The sequence below is a fragment of the Xiphophorus hellerii genome, chromosome 2, assembly GCF_003331165.1.
Source record: "Xiphophorus hellerii strain 12219 chromosome 2, Xiphophorus_hellerii-4.1, whole genome shotgun sequence".
Taxonomy (NCBI): Eukaryota; Metazoa; Chordata; class Actinopteri; order Cyprinodontiformes; family Poeciliidae; genus Xiphophorus; species Xiphophorus hellerii.
In genome coordinates this window covers 29,827,273-29,846,331 of record NC_045673.1, presented here as the reverse complement: position 1 = coordinate 29,846,331, position 19,059 = coordinate 29,827,273, and the positions used below count along the sequence as shown (strand labels likewise).

General features: G+C 44.5%; 1 protein-coding gene across 4 annotated transcripts in view; it reads left to right on the top strand.

Annotated features, from left to right (window-relative positions):
* LOC116711502 (chemokine-like protein TAFA-5) overlaps positions 1-18,036 on the top strand; it is a 29,545-nt gene extending 11,509 nt beyond the window's left edge. The window contains exons 4-5 of one of the 4 annotated variants that reach the window (XM_032550835.1): positions 14,204-14,319; positions 16,821-18,036. In XM_032550835.1, the coding sequence (XP_032406726.1) occupies positions 14,204-14,308 (105 nt within the window). In that variant the 3' untranslated portion in view covers positions 14,309-14,319; positions 16,821-18,036. Of the gene's footprint in view, positions 1-14,203; positions 15,377-16,820 lie in introns of those variants that run through there. The other 3 variants (XM_032550826.1, XM_032550843.1, XM_032550839.1) reach the window with 3 other exon arrangements.
* Positions 18,037-19,059: the final 1,023 nt, after the last annotated feature.

The window sequence follows — 19,059 nt, the reverse complement described above, 5'->3', positions numbered from 1 at the left end:
AAAGTAGTTGAAAACCTCACCAAGGCAGGGTTAAAGTTAAACCTCAAGAAATGTCAATTTGGACAGTTCCAAGTGAATTATCTGGGCTTCCAAGTCACGTCGGACTTGGGACTCTCTGATGGGTACAGAGAAAAGCTGACGAACATTCAACCACCTCAGTCAGAAAATGACTTACAGAAAATATTGGGATTGTGCAACTATGTCAGAGACCATGTGCCCAACTATCAGAAATATGCCAAACCCTTGTACCACTGCCTGAGGAAAAGTGAGGACGATGAGACAGACGGAAAAAGACCCTGGGTCTGGACAGCAGCCAATCAACAGAACCTAGAGGAACTGAGAAGGGCCATTCAAGCAGCTGTGAGACTGGAGCCAAGAAGTTTGTCAGAAAGACTAGTGGCAGAGATCAGCTGCGAGAATGACGATGCCATGATCAAAGTGAGTAATGAAAATGGAGGCTTGGTTACCCTATGGAGTTACACCCTAACTTCTGTTGAAAAGAAATACCCGCAGGAGGAGAAGGAGCTAGCGGTGTTAGCTCGATATTGGGGCGTGCTGAAGGATTTAGCACAAGGACAACCAGTTAAAGTCATCACACAAAGTCAAGTTCACAAGTACCTAAGAAAAGGGACCGTGGAAAGTACTAAAGCAACCAATACTCGGTGGGGAAGATGGGAGGACATCTTGCTGGACCCGGAGCTTGAAATTGGGCCAGCGCAACCCACCAGTAAGAAAAAACCACAAGAAACACCTGAGAAGCCAGGACAACCGGAATGGACAATCTACACCGATGGATCCAGAAAGGGGTCCGACCAGTCAGCATACTGGGGATTTATTCTGAAGCAGGATGGCAAAGAGAAATGCCGTCAGAAAGGAAAGGCCCCCGGTAGTGCTCAAACCGGAGAAGTGACGGCAGTACTGGAAGGATTGCTGGAGCTGGTAAAAAGGAAAATCAAAAGTGCCAGGTTAGTAACCGATAGTTACTACTGTGCTCAGGCCCTTAGAGAGGACTTGGCCATTTGGGAAGAAAATGGTTTCGAGACAGCAAAGGGCAAGCCAGTGGCACACAAAGACTTGTGGAAAAAGATTGCTGAGCTAAAACTGCAGTTGGAAATAGATGTTGAGCATCAAAGAGCACACACGCATGAGGGAGCTCATTGGCGTGGGAATGATGAAGTGGACTGTTATGTCCAACAAAGAAAGATCGTCTTTGTCGGTACCGAGAAGTGGGACAGTACTCCCAGAGGACGGGAGGTCCCAGAAGAATACGTGGTCGAGGTCGTGCGGAGCGTGCATGAGGCCCTTGGACATGCAGGCGTGCGACCTACCCGTAAGGAACTGGAGGAGCAAGATCTTTGGATCCCAGTGAAACAAGTCCAACGCGTGCTAAGGGACTGTGAAGTGTGTGGTCAATACAACGCAGGTCGCCGAGGGCAGCGGATGGATGGGTTGTCCATCAAAAGCACGGTCCCCTGGGGCTCAGTCTGCATGGATGTTGCAGGTCCCATGGGGATAACAGGAAGGAGAGGTGAAAAGTACCTCTTAGTGCTGGTGGATTCTATGTCGGGGTTTGTAACTACAAAAGCAGCCAGGAAAGCAAACGGCAATAGCGTTGTCGGCATGCTGGAACAAGTATGCAGTGCCCTGGGAATCCCGAAAGAGCTGCGCACGGACAATGGAACTCATTTCCGTAATTCACAGGTTGACCAGTGGTGTCAGAAGTATGGAGTGATGCGAGTTTACTCGCCACCCTACACCCCACAAGCTAACGGAGTGGTGGAACGAGCCATTGGGTTAGTGAAAAGCTGGATAGCTAAAAATGCTAACACCAACAGCTGGAGCACCCAAGCGGTGGAAATAGGGCAGGCCCTGAATGACAGAAGCAGAGCCGAAAGACCCGCCCCTGCGATGGAACTCAACCAACGGCCGTTCACCACGAAGGAAGTGGGGCGGGGCTCCAGCGACAAAAAGGAGAAGCTGACGCCCAGAGTGCCATTCCGAGAGGGACAGCGCGTGTGGGTCAAAGCAAGAGAGCAACCTGTGCATGCAGCAGTGAAACCCAAGTTTGACACAACTGACATCGTCAAGCAAGTACTGGACAGGAACACAGTATTGCTGGAAAGAAAAGGGATCCAAGGAGTTGAGCAGCTCAAGCCAGTTCCTGACTAAAGTGAAACAGAAGCCGGTGAAATGGCCAGTGAATCATGTACCATTCCACCCTATCTCGGACTGGCCACCGTGAAAGGGGTGGTTGTAATTAGAAGAACACCTTCAGGGATTTGGGCAGGACGAGCCCTGAAGAAATTGGATTGGGCTAAAAATGGAGTCCTGTCGGAGGAGAGAGAGATGCTGGTTTGGGGGAAAGCTAAAAGCGGCTGTCCGGTTTGTTTAACGGACCACCATCTCCCCGTTATCTGGGAAGGACCAGGCCGTGAGAAGCCAAGGCACCAGGGGGCTACCGCAGAGATGCTACAACACCTTCGCGTCTCCCCGGTCACGGTGTTGAACAATACAATCTGTGGGAACTGCCGAGTGGGTTACCTGCCCCGGCTTAAGTTGGAAACCCAATGGGGGTGGCTCAAGGAAGAACCAAGAACTTGTTATTGCACGTGGGATGGAAATGAGCTACACCACTGTCCTGTGTGCGAGGAACAGCTAAGGAGCGGAGAAGTAACACTGACAGGCGAAGCTGAAGGGTGGCAAGTGGCAAGGTTCTACAGCTCGCTGCGGTATTACAGAACCTACGGGCGAGTGCAATCGAACTATGGGAGCCCCATACCGATAATATTACCAGGACCTTCCGCTCCTCCGAACACTCCAGAAGAACTGGACCCATGGGTGTGGAGGAGGGAAGAAGGACCGCATGATGTCCTGTGGGATTCTGTTCAAGCCGCCTGGCCGTATGACGCTGCTAGAGCTTCCCTGTCCTTTCCACCACTGAATACCAACCACTCTCCTGTGGTCTTCCGGGTACATCGGCCTCATGCATACCAACCATCAGCTGAGGAGCTAAGTGCACTCCCAGATGACGCCCGAGAGCAAGCCGTTAATGGTGGGTGGACAGGCCCCTGGGAACTGACCACCTGGGCACATCTGATTTTGGAGGTCATCAATGACTGCACAATACCAATAGTAGATCTGCCGGATGTACCAAGGGAAGATGGGGTGCGCAGCTCAGATATGTATTACTACACCACTGAAGTGGACGGATGGGGCAGCAATGCGGTAAGACCAAAGGAGAAGTCTTGCCTCTACTGGGTGACAGCGGAATCCCAGTTTCGGGATGGAGTTTTGCAACACCCGGGAGGCGTGGCTCACAGGGCGGGCACGCCCTCTGATCCTAGTACCTCCTGTCAAGTCCAGCTGTCAGTGCGCATGATCACCGTCCCCTATAAAGGGATCTACTCAGTCGGAGCAGCCATCAAAGTGGTACCAGACGAGCAAACTTACGCCACCGTGTCCAGTACGGAGCCGGAGCCCCCCAAGAAGAAACCCAAAACTCACGCCTGGCAGAAGCTCGCCTTAGCATTTCCATGGAGAAAGACAAACCAAAACTGATGGACGCACCGGAAGGAGAAAAACGAGTCGTCAAGTCTAAAGGTCAGCAAAAAACCAAAAAGCGAAAGGGGAGACAGTGTTTTGTGACTAGATTGTTCAAAGTGGGGGTTGGAGTCTCATCGGGACTATCAGACAGAGGCCCGTTTTTAAGACTCCCTACTACCTCCATTCTACTCGATATGCCAAGAGAAGATTTCACTGTTTCCAATCCGCTCACCGAGGCCTATTTTCTCAAATATCTCATATATCTCCGACCCACCAATTTCCAAAACACAAAACAGGTGGAGGAAAGTGAAGAATACACGATGCCCCCTCCCACGAAGCCACATATATTTATCCCTACCGCACCGCCTGCTTGGCAAGGAAGAGGATCTGAAAACACGGTTAATTTTGCATCAATCTCCCCTATGTGTCCAAGATCTCTACCATGGACTTTTAATACAGTGTATTTCAGGGTACGGGGGATCGAGCTGCGGGTTAGGTGGGGTCCCCATTATCTTGAACCACTGCAAGGACTGTATTGTGAAATTACAGTTAATGACATGATCATTTGGACCACATCACCAAGCATGGCGAAAACCATAATACAGAGGGAAACGAATCCAGAATGTTATATATTTAATAACACCAGGCTTCCATTGAAATTGGAAATTGACAGGGTCTACCCCAATCCACCACACCAGAGGATTTATACTCCGTCATCCTGGGGGTACCGCACCAGGCTAACTCTGCATGGACAATCATTGTACACCTACATTTCAGTGCCTGCCCCAATAGGGTACAACCACGAATCCTGGTATGACCAGGCGCTGAAAACTGGCACCGCCCAAGGCCCGTTTCCTCGGCCAGATTACTGGAGGGTGTTCCACTGGAAGTGGGTGTGGAGGGGGTTGGAGCCTGATTTACCCTACCCCTCTCCCATATATACAGCCCTGCAGCAGAGAAGGGCCACCAGACGGGTTGGAAAGAACCCTGCCACCCAGGGCCACCTCAAGGCTTTGAGGAAAGTCTGCGCAAAGCCTGACACATCGGATCCCAGAGAAGCACTAATCTGGCCAGGATGGATGCTATCGGCATGAAGCGCCAGCCTACACACCCGGAGTTGCTGGATGTTACATCGGAATCAGACAGCTCTACTGACACTGACGACGACTCGGAAACCTCTAACGAACCTTTGCTACGGAAAACGACTACGATAACCGGAAAATCCCTATGCCTGAAAGGGCTGCTAACGCTTCTTGCCCTGCTGTTTGCTGCTGCTGTTCTTGCTACTATCTTCTACTTCATCGGAGTTGGACCGTGGTATCTTACGCATACAAGAGTCACCTACGGACATTCCAAATACGCCAACTTCAATTGTTGGAATACAAGCACCACGGCTATTTTTGTGCCATGGGACAACGAAACTTCTGTCCAGAACCGAACCGGACTGTTCGCCAAAGACAACGGAAAAAAATACGTGGAACGCCGAGCTTTCGGATTGAACGACTCCACTCTGGACGACCTTCTGAATCGCACCTGGGAGATCTACAACTATGACTTCCTCGACACTGGAGTGCTCTGCTGGATACGGGTTCTGCAAAACAAAGAACGACGGACCGTCAGATGCAACTGGATTCACCCAGACCGAGGTATGCCAGAATGGCATTGCAACATGGCCTGTAGGTCGCTGCTACTGTTGCCAAATCAAGGGTACTGGGATACAGAAGTAGTATACCCAGCCCCACACAGGTCCTCAGGCTGTCGAGCCTGGCTTCCCCGAGAGGAGTTTTGGGGAGATTATCACCTGAATTGCAGGGTGGATGACACCATCCCAACTGCACCGCCGGGGAACTGGACCTACCGAAATGCCTCCCGAGGTAATCTTCCAGTCAATGCAACGATTTCGCCTACACCAGCCAATTTGACTAACATGACGGCTTTCCTGATCAGGCAGGGACCTAGACAGTTTATGTATCAGGCCGAGCAACAGCACTGTTACAAACACCACTTTCTTTGGTTAAATCCTTGCCTCTGGAACAAGTTTGTGAAATGTGTAGGACAGAACTATATAGTATCAGCCATAGAAGAATACTGGGCTGATTTTTGGCACTCTACACGTCCACACCGTACAGAAATTGAACCCTGGCTGAACAGCACGTTCCCGTGGACATACATAGCCAAAGACCAAACGTTCTTTATGGGAGACTTCCCAGAGGGGACAGTTCGTTCTCACACTGGATTAACGGATCTATACATTGCCAACTTGCGTACGCAGCGCCTTCCGACTCCTGATGACCTTCTCACCGTTCCTAAAACGGACTTTGCAAAAATTGACAAGTGTGTTGCAAACAGAATTTTTGAGAGCCTAAATGACACCTGCTGGAAGAAAACCCTCTCATCGCCACGGTGCGACCTCTGGCAGGTCGGCAACGCTTTGCACTCTACCTGGAGGTATAACTGCCCTGATCCTGATAAAGCTCCTACGGCTAAATGGGCCCTACGAGCCTGGTACGAAGATTACTATCGAAAATGGGACTACGAGTGGTGGGGACTCCAACAACATGAGGTTGAAGCCTGGGTAACACCATGCCTTACAGAATCAACAAACTACTGGGTACAGTACCAATACATCGCTACGGTCTACTCTAAGGAACGCATGATTTGGCCTACGATTTTTTGGAGACCGGACAGTTACGTCAGCCCAAGGCCTTGGCGCATGACTTGTAAAAACAACACCAGAAATATCCTTGAATGTGTAATAGGTTTGGCCAGACGACCCTGCGGAGAGCTCCGAGGTTGGGAGAGTTACTGCGAAGACCATTATGCAGACGAGTATGACACTCACTCTTCCGAGGTTACTTGGCGAAAGTTCAATGGAACATGGCGAAGGGCGATAGTGAGCGGAGGAACCTGCACCGATGCAATTCTAGGATATCATCTCCAGAAGCGCAAGAGTATACTTGGTCTTCCTGTTCCGTTCATCCCTGACTCCCTTATAGCCATCGCGGAAGGACATGCTTTCCGTAAAAGTCTGTGTGATGGCAACATAGATTCAGGGTTTGACTGGGTAGGACCTAACCTTTTGTATTCCAATCTCACCTGCTCCACCACTACGGAGAATTGGCAGCAATGTGGCGAAGGCCCTGATCAACATGATTGTTACTGGTACGAGACTATGGGGGCAACATTGGTGGCCGCCATTTCTGAGGTTGCGGAAGAAGTTGCTCATGTGGTGGAAGAGGGCCTCAACATTGTTGAACAATGGTTAATGAGTGCTTTGAGTCTGCTGTGGCCATACCTCTTGGGCCTCCTGGGCGTCGCTGTCGCGTTGATCATCGGTAAAATCGTCCTGGAGGCGTGGCTAAAAGCACTGTGTCGTTGTACAAAGAGGGACTACCAGCCCCTCCCCCCGAAGGAGGAGCCTACTTCTGCATAAGAGAGAGCTGCCGTGTGCCTGCGAGCCATTCAACCTTCACCGCAGCTGCTGAGAAGACCTGATCCAGAGCAACCATCATCGGACATCATGGAAACCAACTCTTCATCCAACTCTTCAACCAACTCATCAAACCCCAACTCACTTTTTGCACCGATTCAAGTGAGTACCCTTGAGCATTTAGGGATTACCCTGGCCTGGGTAGTCTTCTGCCACACCGGTCCTTGGCCTAAGGAACACCCTATGAGGATCTTCGTCGCGCTACAAGGATATGCCAAGCTGATCCTCCGTCCCGTCGTTCTCCACAAATGGGGGTTGGCTTCATCCCTTTTCGCCTGTTACCTGATGGGCCGTACCCGCATTAATTGGCGCAGGGGCGTTGTGGTTTGCCTATGGCTCATCACCGACACCATAGCCCTGATACTGGAATTGGTCATTGGGGGCACACAAGCTACCCGAGCCGCCCCATTTAAGATCCTCACAGCTATTCTAGAAGGGCTATTCGCAGTATCTATCCTCATCTATTTAGCGCGCCAGGCCTTGTCTATCAAGGGTCGGGGAAGGCGAATTTGGATGCAGAAATGGATAATTCTGGCTCTTTGGGCAACGGTTTGGGGGATCCTGGTGGTCCTCTACTGGCTCCGTGAGACCTCGGACCTAGCCATTGTTGTATGGCTGATGACCTACGCGGCAATATTCCATGATTCAGCTCATGTCTATGATCGAGGTGAACCCGCTCCGGATCATGACATTCCGGCTCCTGTGATTAATTCACCTTGGCTCGCAAAACAAGCCGGCACACGGGCTTAAACCAGCCTACTCTCTCAGCTTTCGCTTTTGCATTTTCGTCGTTGTAAGTACATGTAGTTAATCAATAACCACTGATCATGAAGTTACCTGGGTTACTGTTTCTCCTCAGGCATCAACCTGCTGTGTGGGGTGTGGAATAACTGCAGAATCTTATGGATTCATTTGGGTTGCATCGTCTTCCCGCTGGTGTCACAAATGCGTGGACGCCAATTTTACCAATGTAACGGCAATCCTCTGCGCCACAGGGCTGGAGGATTTGCCCTACATAGCGGATTCCACCTCTAGATCCCTGGAACGGGTGCACAAAATCGTGTGGACCTCTGCGTTTGGCCTAGACGACGACGACTTCACAACATCTCCGTTGTATACGGGACTACGGCTGCCCGTGATTCATAAGTTATGGGAACACCAAATTACTCGGCAATGCCTCCCAACTTTACATCTGTTGGATGGCCGACTTGTGGCGGTGGGCGACTACCTTCCGCCTACACGTCCCGGGTCTCCAGATTTGTTTATCGACGTCGGATGCCAAACCAGCAGTGCGACTAACGAGAGAGGTACCCAAACTGAGAACCTCAGTTCATCTCCCCAAGCATGCCAGACTGAGGACATCCTTTCCCCTTCATCTCCATCGCCAAGTGATATGGATTTCCAGAATCTGCTGGCAGAATTGGAAGGCTACTGCAACAACCCGTCCGCGCTGCCAGACTTTGGCATGGACTTGCCTTCGCCTCTGCAGCCTCCGCTGGAGCGTTCCACCCTTTCCGTCTCAGGTGAAACTACCCTTGACAACGATTTGGGTGCAGAACACTGGCTTTCTCCGCCATCCAATCTGTCGGAGTATGAGGTTGTGGATTCCTGGACACCTTCATCGTCTCCGGTTACCTGCTATGAGCGGGACATCCTCACTGCCACTTGTGGTGATGGACTTGATCTCTTTTGACTCTGGACTCTGTGTTTTCTGCGCAGCACCGTCCGATCTCATGGAGGGGGTGTCAAGAAAACTGGCATAAGGGTATGAGATCCTTCCAGGCACACGCAGAAAAAGATGCATAATGGCTTGGAAAGATAAAGTAATCCTGAAGTTTGATTAAAAGTTAATTAAGTTGAATAAGTCTGAATAACATGAATATAAGTAATCACTCAATAACTTTCTGCAAAGCATCTCTGATTAATGATCTGTAATGATTTAAATAGGTAATGATTATGTTAATAATTAACAACAAGGAAAAGATGTGATGTATGGAAAAGATGTGATGTATTGTCAATGAATATGAAGTTATAATCATCTGAAATCAATTTAACAACAAGTTGAATGTGTTTACTGAGTTTTAATAGATAAAGTGAGTTATAGAACATAGAAAAGACGAATGTGCAGTACAGCCCTGAAAACAGGAAATGTCGCAAGCAGTTCTGAACAGATGGCCAAGGAGCACAGGAAGACAGGAGAAGGACGGGAAATTCCACTGTGGTCAGCAAGCAGGTTGAGAAATGGGGGGGACTTTTTCATGAGACACAGCGGCCGTGAAGAAAGTCACGTAGGCCAAACCTTCCCATACACACACATGGTGAGGAGAGGCATAAAAAGGGGCTGAAAAGAGGAACCAGCTGTTCCCAGTCCGGCGGCGCAGAAGGAGAAACAACTCACAGAGGAGCAGATTAAGCTACGGACCGCACTTCAGAACCACGGGGAAGCTCGGACTTCACACCGCTAAGGAAGGACTGGGTTCCATCGCCCCATCTCTGGTTCTTTATTCGACCGCTGGTCTCGTCTCAACCCAGCATTCCCAAACTCTGCAGCAAGACTTGGAGGAAGGACAAAGGTCCCACAGGGAGGAAGAACTGGGTCTTGCAAAAAGGGTTCAGACCCGTTCTGCTTTGTTTCCTTTCTGAGGAGGGTTTTCCCACACAAGGCAAAGACCTCAACCAAGGATGCAAGAAACTCCTGTTGCCAAAAGATCCACCATCGTCTGGGTATGAGTTGAATCTGCTCATTGAAATTCTATTTCAGAACTTGCGACTTAACTCTTAGGGAAAGGAGACAGAGTAGTATGATTGTACATGTAAATTTTATTACACTGTTTTTGATCTATTTACAATTGATTATTGATCTGTATGTCGCATATCCCTGCTTAAGCTTGCTTAATAAATTTATACTATAAAATTCTGATGAGGTTGGTGGACATTGGAATTAATAGAGTCATTTAATCTTTGTCCAGTTCTTTTAATCAAGGTAAAACTAATGTACATGATTCCAGTAAATAGGAGGCTTCATAATTTCCTTTGGTGAGAGTAAATAATGACCCTGGGACTTACATCTAAGTCACTAAACATAATCTAGCCGATTCCAAGTGCAAGTTATGATTTAGAAAGTGGGCTACCGTTAACAGAAGTGGTTATTGGAATTATGCAGCTGCGAGGGCTACTCAGCTGATTGTTTCTTAACTGTAAAGGGTCATAACTTCTGGATTGGAGGTAGTTAGAGCTAGACGAGTCACTTTCGCCACCAGTTTAAATAGATTATCTCTTATAGAGTACTCTTAGGGTAATACCCAGGACTCAGAGATTTTCCGGACCTGTTAGACGGAGAACTGGTCAGTAGGCAGCCCTGGGGAGTAGTGAGGAGTGGGCGGGGCTGACTATTGCAGGATAACCGACAATGGCTACTGCATGAGCTCCAGTAACGCCACCTTCTTACTTTGGCCATGCTCTCACGCAGTTTACACACCCGTCCACTAGGCAACGGACATAAATGTGTTGTGCAGTGCTCCCTAATGATGCACAAAAATCTGGTACAGATCGGTTGATGTATTAAGGAGATATATCTAATGGAATAATCTAGGGTGCGCAATGGAGCCAAATTCCAATTTAATGCTATTGGCCTCTTCTAAGGTTAACAAAGGTAAATTGTGAAGTTTGTTGCAGATCAGATGATACATGTGTGATTTAGGGATAATCATATGCAAACTGTGTGGGACTAGATTTCACCATTCAATCACGCCCACATGCTCCAGCCAGTAGTGTTGAGAAAAGGATTTACTATCATGTTGTTCTCTTTCATTAAACACAGGTTTAAATCTGCGTGAATCATAAAGTAAAAGGAAGAGAACCAGTATTAAAACAGGCGACTTCCTGTTGAAAGGGGGCTAAGGTGATGTCACCACCTGATTATGTGAATGTATTGAGCTCTGGTCTATTATGACACAAAGAAAGTTGTATGAAGGTGGGAGCTTCGGTGTGGAAGTTGTTCGACTTGGAGGTTTTATGGCGAATAGTCAGGATTTGAGGCTTGGCCACGGCCACATTCTGTGATGTAGCATTGTGCTCAAGACCACCTAACCCAAGACCAAGACTAGAGTGTATCTCATGCCATCCCTAAAATGATAACGCCCTGGGTGGTTGCCCATACTGCCCATGTCAGAAACCACCACTGTCTGCACTATTAAACATAGCAATTAAGGCAATGAATTAACGGTAAACAACGTTCAACTATGAACACTGTCCAAGGCGCAAGAAGCAAGAAGTAACCAAGAACAATGCGCGCATTGTGACTGTTCTCACTCTCTTTTCCACTGCATGAAGCCAGGCAGCGCAGTGCTGTAATGTCTGCCACCATGACAGGTAATGAAAACAATCAAAGAGCAATGAGCATAATCTGCGTGCTCTTCCGTTCTCGTGCTACTGCAGTGTACGCAGAGCATTACTAGAACAAAGAACGGCTCTCAGGGAGGCTCCATTAATATCTTCTTAGTAAAGAGCCGTTCAGAAGAATTGGATCGTTTGTGAATCTCACTTCACTATATTGCAGACAGCGTTGTCCCATATATGCGACACGTCAGTCAACACCTGCGCACAACAATTCAGCGCCGTGAGAGACAACTTTTTTCATACAACTTGTCCCTGACCAGCAAGCTTTGCTAACATCACGTCCACAGAGCTTACCTTTCTTTGAACTCATTTTCTAAGTGACGATACAAGTTAGACGTAGTGAAACCGTCTGTGAAAGCGAAGCGCCGCTGAATTTACATGTCGCCATCAGATTTCTGATGATTTATGTAGCGGGATTCTATTACTGAAAAATAAACGGACATCTGCTGCTCAGAGAAAACCACTGCCCACTGTCTGAGAGCCAGGTGCGAGTGAAAGGGGGAGGTGATGGGTGACAGCGGTAACAGAAACACCTAATTAGCAAGTCATGTTATTGCTTGGATTTTAATCAGTATGTTTTGCATAGATGTTAACAAATGAACTGGACAATATGCTGGCAATTTAGTGATAATTTTACAGTTGTGTTCTTGACCGGTCTTGAAATAAAATCCAGAGTCCTCAACGCCTGTTTCTGTCCTCAACGGTCCTGCATTTGGTCGAGTCCGACCAAATGCAGACCGAGTCTCACAAGAGTGAGACCATCAAAAAGTGGTCTCGAGTACTACAACATTACTATGATGTACACTTTTTTTTTTTGATAACTATTGACTTTCAATGGCTCAAGACTGTGCTGAGTGATTCTGAAGTCTGTATGTCAAAAGTTGTAGGAGGAGTTTGTTCAGATACACATGTGTAACAGAGACAAAATGGCAACTTTGATCCAAAATATTCAACTTCCTTTTGGACCATGGCTCCGAGAGACTTTTTTGTAGGTCCTATCAAGTACCGAATTTTATGATTGTCGATCAAAGCAAGGCTTGGGGTTGATTTAGTAAATATTCTAGAATTAGGCCATGTCCACCGAATATTGGACTGCATTTGGGTTGGGGGATGGACAAGGAAATATGTGAAGTTTAGAGCCGCACGTATGGCGACGGCATCACCTGTGACCTTGCATTACCTGTGACTTCACTGCACTGCAATGTTCACGCCCACCACCAAAACTCTTCGTGCATTAAGGTCAGTGACACTAGTTTTCTGTCTTCTGACACAAGATTATCTTGATTAGCTCAAGTGGGTCAGTGATGGAGCTTTATAAATAAACAAAAAAGTCACTTAATGCTGTATTTATGGTGGCCCTGAGGTGCAAACCACTTCAACATTAATATAGCACAATTACAAATTACAAAAACCCAACAACATTAACGAAACACAACAACATCAACGAAGCACAATTACAAATTCAAAAACACAACATTTTGTGTCCTAATCCTAATCCTTATTCTAATCCTAATCCTATCACGCAGCACGTTTTGTCCACTGCCACTTTCAAGATGGCGGTTACGTAATTAGGACTTAGCGTATACGTATTCATACAAATTGTCCAATCAGCGATTTCTCAGGTCTCCAACTGGGACATACCCTTTCCTTTTTGTTAATGTTGTAGTGCTTCGTTAATATTGTGTTTTTGAATTTGTAATTGTGCTTCGTTAATGTTGTTGTGTTGAAGTGGTTTGCACTTCAGGGCCATCGTATGTATTGCGTCCTTGTGAAAGAAAGAGACACCATGTGGAATTTCACAATGCATTACACAAATGACTTTTTACTTGGCACTTGGGAAAAATCTGCTTTTTTACTAAGAACAAGCTTGATACATTTTGGGAAATTTGGTCTGTCTTTTACACTTGGCTGGACCAAAATAATATCCAAGTCGACTGAAAAAAAAAAATCACAGTGTGATAACGTCATATCATGATGACATAGGACCGTCAGGCATCCAATCAGGATCACTCATGCCAGGTTTGGTGCCAATTGACCTTTGCATTAGCCATACCCACTTGCAGTTCCATTAAAATCGTTTGTTTTCACGTGGGGGACAATGATGTGGCCTAAGATTAGTTTCAAATACAATAGGCCGTCTCAGCGCTTCGATGCTCGGGCCTAAAAAATCATGAAATGTCAAACAATGAACCCAATGATATAATGTGGTGATACTTTAAACAAAATTCAAATGTAGTTACCACACAATAGTTAATGGCTGTCTATATAATCCATCAGCAAAAACACTCCTTGCAATTTAAGTTATCATGTCATTTTATAGGAGTTACTCATAAAAGCTATATTTACCTTCCTCAAGGTGGTCATCAATAAGTTTCCAACCTTTAGTCTTGAAAGCATTTTTAAGTACACAATCACACACTAATTCACTCCAACATGGAAAAAATAAACAAAAACACAAAACAATTGGCAGTTTATCAGAATTTTATCAAAATCAGAAATTTCCAGTCGAAAACCTCTGCCCCGCTGTCAATCCATCCATGTCCAATGTGTGATCAGACAATATGAACAACAATTGGACAATCCTTAGACTGGGGACAATAAAAGGCCACCCCAAGATGTCAAATTTTGTCACAAGTCATAATGCCTCAGATGTTGCAAGTTATGTGAGAGTGTGCCATTGGCATGTTGGATGCAGGGATGTCAATCAGAGCAGCTGTACGGCTCAATGTCCATTATCGGACTATTGGCCGTTTAACAGTTCGTTTCCAACAGACTGGCACTACTGCAAATCGACCACGTGTGACCACTCCAGCCCAAGATCGCCACATCCGGCTCGTCCATCTGCAGGATCGGCTAAGACCAGCGACACACAGCTGATGAGACTATTGGTCTGCACAACAGATGCATCACACCTCAGACTGTCCGTAACCGCCTATGAAAAGCCAACTTGCATGCTCTGCAAATATGACCAAACAATTCAATTCAATACAGTTTGCTATCTCCAATTTACAAGTGTTGTCCAAAGGTACTTTACAAATTAAATAATTTCAATTCAATCACACATACATTCCAATTGATCCTAGTTATCAAACAGTATTGTACTCTCAATTAACTATTCAAAGTAGGCAGGAGGGGTTTTGTGTGCCTTGTGAACCTTGGAGGGTGGGTGTGAAGACAAATGTACCACAACCAAATGATCCAGTGTAGACAATTCCTCTTTAGCCTGACCATTTTGGGCCCTTTATATTATTCAAAGTTTGCTGTTAAACAAAAATCAATACCTTTATTTGATTGCAAAGCAGGCGAGACAACTGGTACCTAAGCTAAAGGATTTTCAGAAAGTTCTCCTTTGTCCTTCTAACAACCCTCTATGATAAAAAATTATCCTAACTCCCATTGAGTTTTGTCTCAGGTTCACAAATGTCTGAGTCAACCCTAGAAAATAAGTTTGAAACAGTTCTCACCCGATGGAGGACATCAGGTGGTCAGCAGCCGTGGAGACGAGACCTCAGATTCTCCTCGTTTAAGTTGGAGGTGGACTGAAGACAAACCCCTCAATCTGGCCAATCCTTCTAATCTCCCGTCGCCCACAATCTCCTGACACGATGGATCCCACTTCCAACATCAAAATGTTGAGGAAAATTCTGTTATCAAAGAATGAGAGTCTGTTCCAATAGCTAGAGAAAGATTAATGTTTGTTTTTATTTCTATTCGAAGGCAAAGCGTTCAAAGACCCGTCTGACTGAACTAAACACAGTCAGGAGAAGAGCCCTGAACAACATGATGACACAGTCACAGCAAAAAAGAACAGACCAGGGGCCTCATGTATAAAAGAGTGTGCAGTTTTCACACTAAAACTTGGCATATGGACAAATTTAGAAAAGTGCAGCGCACAAAAAAATCCGGATGTATAATCAATCAATCAAATTTTATTTGTATAGCACATTTCAGCAGCAAGGCATTTCAAAGTGCTTTACATCATAGCAAACACAGAAACACAATGCAACATAGAATCAACAATCAAAACACGACATTAAGTCAAGTTCCATCAATAAATTTGTAATTGATTCCGTTTGATTGCTGTCCTGTTTGAACAGCAGAACGTTCAGCCAGGATTTAAAGACAGACAGCATGTCAGAGAGTCCTTTGTGGGGAATGTGGATGTTTATTCTTAATAGTAGAATTATGTGCATAAGTTGTACATTTACAGAATAGAGATACTTTCTGTCCATAAAGGCGCATTCACAAAGCGGACCTGGCTTGACTGAAGGATGACTCCAGCTGGACCGGTACCGGTACCAGTACCATCATCAAAATTTACCAGCAGATCAATATGATCAATTTCTCCTTCTGAATCCTTCCATTGGCGATGTTCTCCGCAATTACGTGGCTCACCTTTGCACAGCTACTTATAAACCTGTGATTGTCTACACACCTTGATCACTTTAGAAATAATCCAACCTGACATTTTTGGAGTTAATATCCTGATCCAACCCTGTTTTCTTTTTCTAGTGAGAATGAAATTATCCCATAGATGCCTTTCATGCGCTTTGGCGCACAGACCAATGAGTTGCATCTTTATGAGACAAAAACTGAGGAAAAGTGCTATTTACATTTGAGGGAGGTTTTCACATACTATTATTTTTATTTTCTTTATTTTGTGTGCATGTTATGTTATTGTCTGAGCATAAATGCAGTTCAGTTTCATCGTTTGTTTAAACAATAAAACATAAACATGAAAACAAACAACGGATTTGATGCTTCTTGGTCTAAATAACTGAATGTAGTCAGATTTCATTGTATTTAGGTGAGTTTGGACATTTTGTAGTTTGATATTGTCCACAGAAAAGGTTGCTGCACATTTTCACGCCAGGGAAAAGGTGTTCATATATTTACGCAAAGTTCATTTTTATACATGTCGACTTGTGCATAAAATATGGCGCCACACATTTTTTCTGCATACGCACGCTTTATACTTGAGGCCCCAGTAGTCTGAATTTTTCTCTTATTACCAGGTGGACAACAAAGCCACATTCTTACCTGCTGTCATGCAACTGCTCCTCACCTCATTGGAAGGAACAATTTCAGTTGGACTTTCGTTGAAAAAACTCAGGACAGCTGACAAGGAGTCTTATCAGAAACCTCTAGTTCTCCCTTACCACAGGAGAACTAAACTCATACGTAGTTACAAGTGCTCTCACACTTACAGTGACAAAACATTAAAGAAAAACATTCATATACACAAAACACTATCAATCCAAATTTAGATCAAATTAAAGTGAAATAAAGTTCAAATTAAATTTTCTATTATAGGGTATTGGTATAACTCAGTGTTATCCCCTCAAATATGGTGACTAATTCTTTCCTAATGCTGCTTGTTTGTCTCCAGGTCTCCTAACAGTGGCAAAGAGGACAACAGAGTAATTCTTGCTTTTGATTAGCTGCCCTCTCCATGAAAAGAAGCGGACTTATAAAGAAAAGAGCATGTTGAGAAAGCTAAAGGAATCTATTGCCCACACAATCTGGTTGGAACATTTCCCGAATGTGAATGGGTGAATGTGACTGTAGTGTAAAGCGCTTTGAGTGGCCAAATGACTGGAAAAACGCTATATAAGTTCAGTCCATTTACCATTCCCTGTGCTATGTGCTTTTGGGTCTTGCACTCCCAGAGCAAGCATAGAAGAATGTCACAGAGGTGGCCAAAGATGGCATGAAGGAGATCCACCATAATTTTATGTAATCCAAAACCAGCATGAGTAGCCACAGTGGAGCTTAGAAGTTTACATATACTCATCACTTGTATAAATCTCTTGATATATTTGAGCTTTTTATTATGCTCCTGAAAGATACTTTGTGTACCATCTACTCATATCCAATAAATTAGAATACGTGTCCCAATGAGTCTTGTCAGATTAAAAGTACCTTTTTGTTGGGATCTGGGGTTGTTTTAGTTTGGTGTTCCTTAGGTATTTCTATTTAGTCTAATTTAGTTTTCCACTTTTGTTCTTCCTCAGTGATTATAGGAATGTTTTGCTTATTTATGTTTCTTTAGTCTAAGTTATTCTTTAATGTTAGAATTATTTCCTGTTCCCTGTCTGGCTCTCCTGTGTCAGGTTCTCCTCAGTCTGCCTTCACTCACACCTGCAATCAATTTACTCATCAGCCCAGGTCTTTGTTCAGATTTCTCCTTCCTGGTATTTAAGCCACTCTCTTTCAGACAGTAGTTGCCAGTTCATCTTGTTACTCTCCTCGGCTTCCCTGTGTTCTCCTCGTGTCTCCAGTTTGGCCTTGTTTTGGATTTTCCTGTTGGACTTTCTATTTTTGTAAGTTGGGTTTTTTTTGTTTTGTTTTGGTTTTTCATTAACTGATCTATGTCTCTTGCCTGCTGCATTTGGGTCTGGATTTAAACATGCATCATGACACTTCTGAAAATATCAATCTTGAAAACAGGTACTAAACATATTTCTCATTATGCCCACTTTTCTGTTTTTTAAAAATGTTTTTTTATTGGTCTAACTAATGTAATATTCTTATTTTAAATATCATGATTTCAGTAGCTGTAAGTGGAAAATTGCAATTGATAGAAATAAAGGGTTTCAAACATCCATCTGTGTGTACTTAATCTATGTAACATTTTTCACTTATTCAATAATCAAGTTTATTTAATGGGTCTGTTTCTATTCATTTGAAAAGTTCAAGAACTTGGAGGTAGTCCCTTTTTATTGCACTTTGTGCCAATAACAAAACATCTTAACATGCTGCTACTTGGTAAGGTGTTCATAGGTTAAAAGGCCAGGTGCTGTTTCACAAACGTGGGATTCAGAAATCGGGGATAAGCCATGAAGCCAGGCTTGAGATGGCGTCATCAGTTCCTCCTGGCTTTATGTGTTTTATGAAAACCAAACCCGACTCAGAAGGTGCAGCTGTGGAGCCAGGAACAAATAATTCAGGTAACAGCGTGTCCACAGATTTCTTGAAGAAACCAAGGAGACCCTGGTTAAAAAATGGTATACTTGAGTATATTTTAACTATACTGTATTTTTCTGAAGTACATTTATCAAGTGGGTATACTTTAGACTGTACTAAAAATGTAATAAATACATTTTTAAGAACATGCTGCTCTTTTTAAAAATGTATTTTTGGTACACTTTATAAAATATACCTTAAATTCTAATTATATTATTAAAGTTATACTTTGGATAATCTTTTTAAAATTACACTTTGCATGTATAAATGTAGATTTTTAAATGTACATTTTAGAAATATACTACAAATATATACAAGCAATACTTTTGTGAAGTTGTACTTTTGGTAGTATTTTCAAATAGGTTCTGTGTATATTTTAATTAATCTTAATAAATACACTTCAATAATATCTGTAAGTACTTTGTAAATAGCATCTAATAAGATGCTAATTATATTTCAATGAAACACTTTCAGTGTTTACATACATGCTACTTTATGCTAACTAAGGATGCCTTACTGGGTGCCTTAGTAATCTTTTGCTTTTTGTTAAAAGGGCAAATAAATTTATATATATACCTTTTAAACTATCCTTATAGTGGAACTTACTGTAATGTTGTTTAACAAAGTAATAAATATAATGTTCATGACTCAAACAGTTTAGT